The following is a 1,348-nucleotide window of genomic DNA, read 5'->3' as shown; positions in this document are numbered from 1 at the left end:
AGGCGCTGGCGGCGCGGGCAGGCAGGAGTTAAAGGCTCTCCCCAGCTGACAGTCAGCTGATCGGCCCTGATTGACAGCCCCGAAAAGTTTCCTTGTTTCTATACTATTATGCTAATGAGGGCTGGGAGCGGGGCCGCCCATTGGTCCGCGCGCGGAGTCAATTTCCCATTTGAAAGCTGACGTCAGGACTGCTATAAAACTCAGCAATGCTTTTAAACTCTCCTGCTGGATGAAAGCTTTAAAATATTTTTCATCTTCTCGCTGTAGCTTTGGGGTTGAGTTTTTTTTCCTCTCTCTTTTTTTTATTATTATTATTTTGGTTGCGATATTGACTTTGATTTTTTTTTCGTCTTCGGTCTCTTTTCCCTCCTCCTTTTTTTTTTCCCCGATGAACCTCTCTTCTCGATTTGCACTTTGCACGAAAAAGACCAGAGGAAAGACACCATGAAGTGTTAAAATAACAAAACAAAAGCAAAAAAAATTTACTTGCAACAACAACAGCTAACAGTTCCAGCTGCAGTTTGCAAGCTGCAAAAGAGAGAGAGAGCGGAGAGAGAGAGAGAGAGAGAGAAGGGAGGAAAAAAAAAAACCCTTCATGCAAAAGGCGAATAGAAAGAGCCACTCGCTCTGATGCATCATCAGCACCGTAGACTCTGCAAAGGATAATAAGGAGCGAGAGAAAAAGCCGCCGGTGCAAATTGGAGCGGAGGTTGCGAGGGGCTGGCGGAGCGAGGGAGAGGCAGGAGAGCGAGCAGGAGAGCAGATACCGCAAAAAATCAAGCTGGCTCACCCGGTGGCAACTCAGAGCAGTCCCCTCGCCGCCGGCGTGCACCCTTTCTGGAGGACTGTCAGCAGCAAAAGGATGGCATCAGAACTGGCAATGAGCAACTCCGACCTGCCCACCAGTCCCCTGGCCATGGAATATGTTAATGACTTCGATCTGATGAAGTTTGAAGTGAAAAAGGAGCCGGTGGAGACCGACCGCATTATCAGCCAGTGCGGCCGCTTGATCGCCGGGGGCTCGCTCTCCTCCACGCCGATGAGCACGCCCTGCAGCTCGGTGCCCCCGTCCCCCAGCTTCTCGGCGCCCAGCCCCGGCTCCGGCACCGACCAGAAGACCCACCTGGAAGACTACTACTGGATGACGGGCTACCCGCAGCAGCTGAACCCCGAGGCGCTGGGCTTCAGCCCCGAGGACGCCGTGGAGGCGCTCATCAACAGCAGCCACCACCCGCTGCCCGGCGCCTTCGATGGCTATGCTAGAGGGCAGCAGCTGGCCGCCGCCGCCGGCGCCGGCGGCTCCGTGCCCGGCGAGGAGATGGGCTCGGCGGCCGCCGTGGTGTCGGCG

General features: G+C 55.0%; 1 protein-coding gene across 1 annotated transcript in view; it reads left to right on the top strand.

The window, feature by feature from the left end:
• Positions 1–325: 325 nt before the first annotated feature.
• MAF (MAF bZIP transcription factor) overlaps positions 326–1,348 on the top strand; it is a 195,462-nt gene continuing 194,439 nt past the window's right edge. The window contains exon 1 of the mRNA XM_026059971.1: positions 326–1,317. Within this exon, the coding sequence (XP_025915756.1) occupies positions 863–1,317 (455 nt within the window). The 5' untranslated portion in view covers positions 326–862. The remainder of the gene's footprint in view (positions 1,318–1,348) is intronic.

This window comes from Apteryx rowi, unplaced genomic scaffold (genome assembly GCF_003343035.1).
Source record: "Apteryx rowi isolate R43461 unplaced genomic scaffold, aptRow1 scaffold_1, whole genome shotgun sequence".
Lineage (NCBI taxonomy): Eukaryota > Metazoa > Chordata > Aves > Apterygiformes > Apterygidae > Apteryx > Apteryx rowi.
Note: the sequence above shows the minus strand (reverse complement) of the source record. Positions and strands in the feature narration are given on the sequence as shown.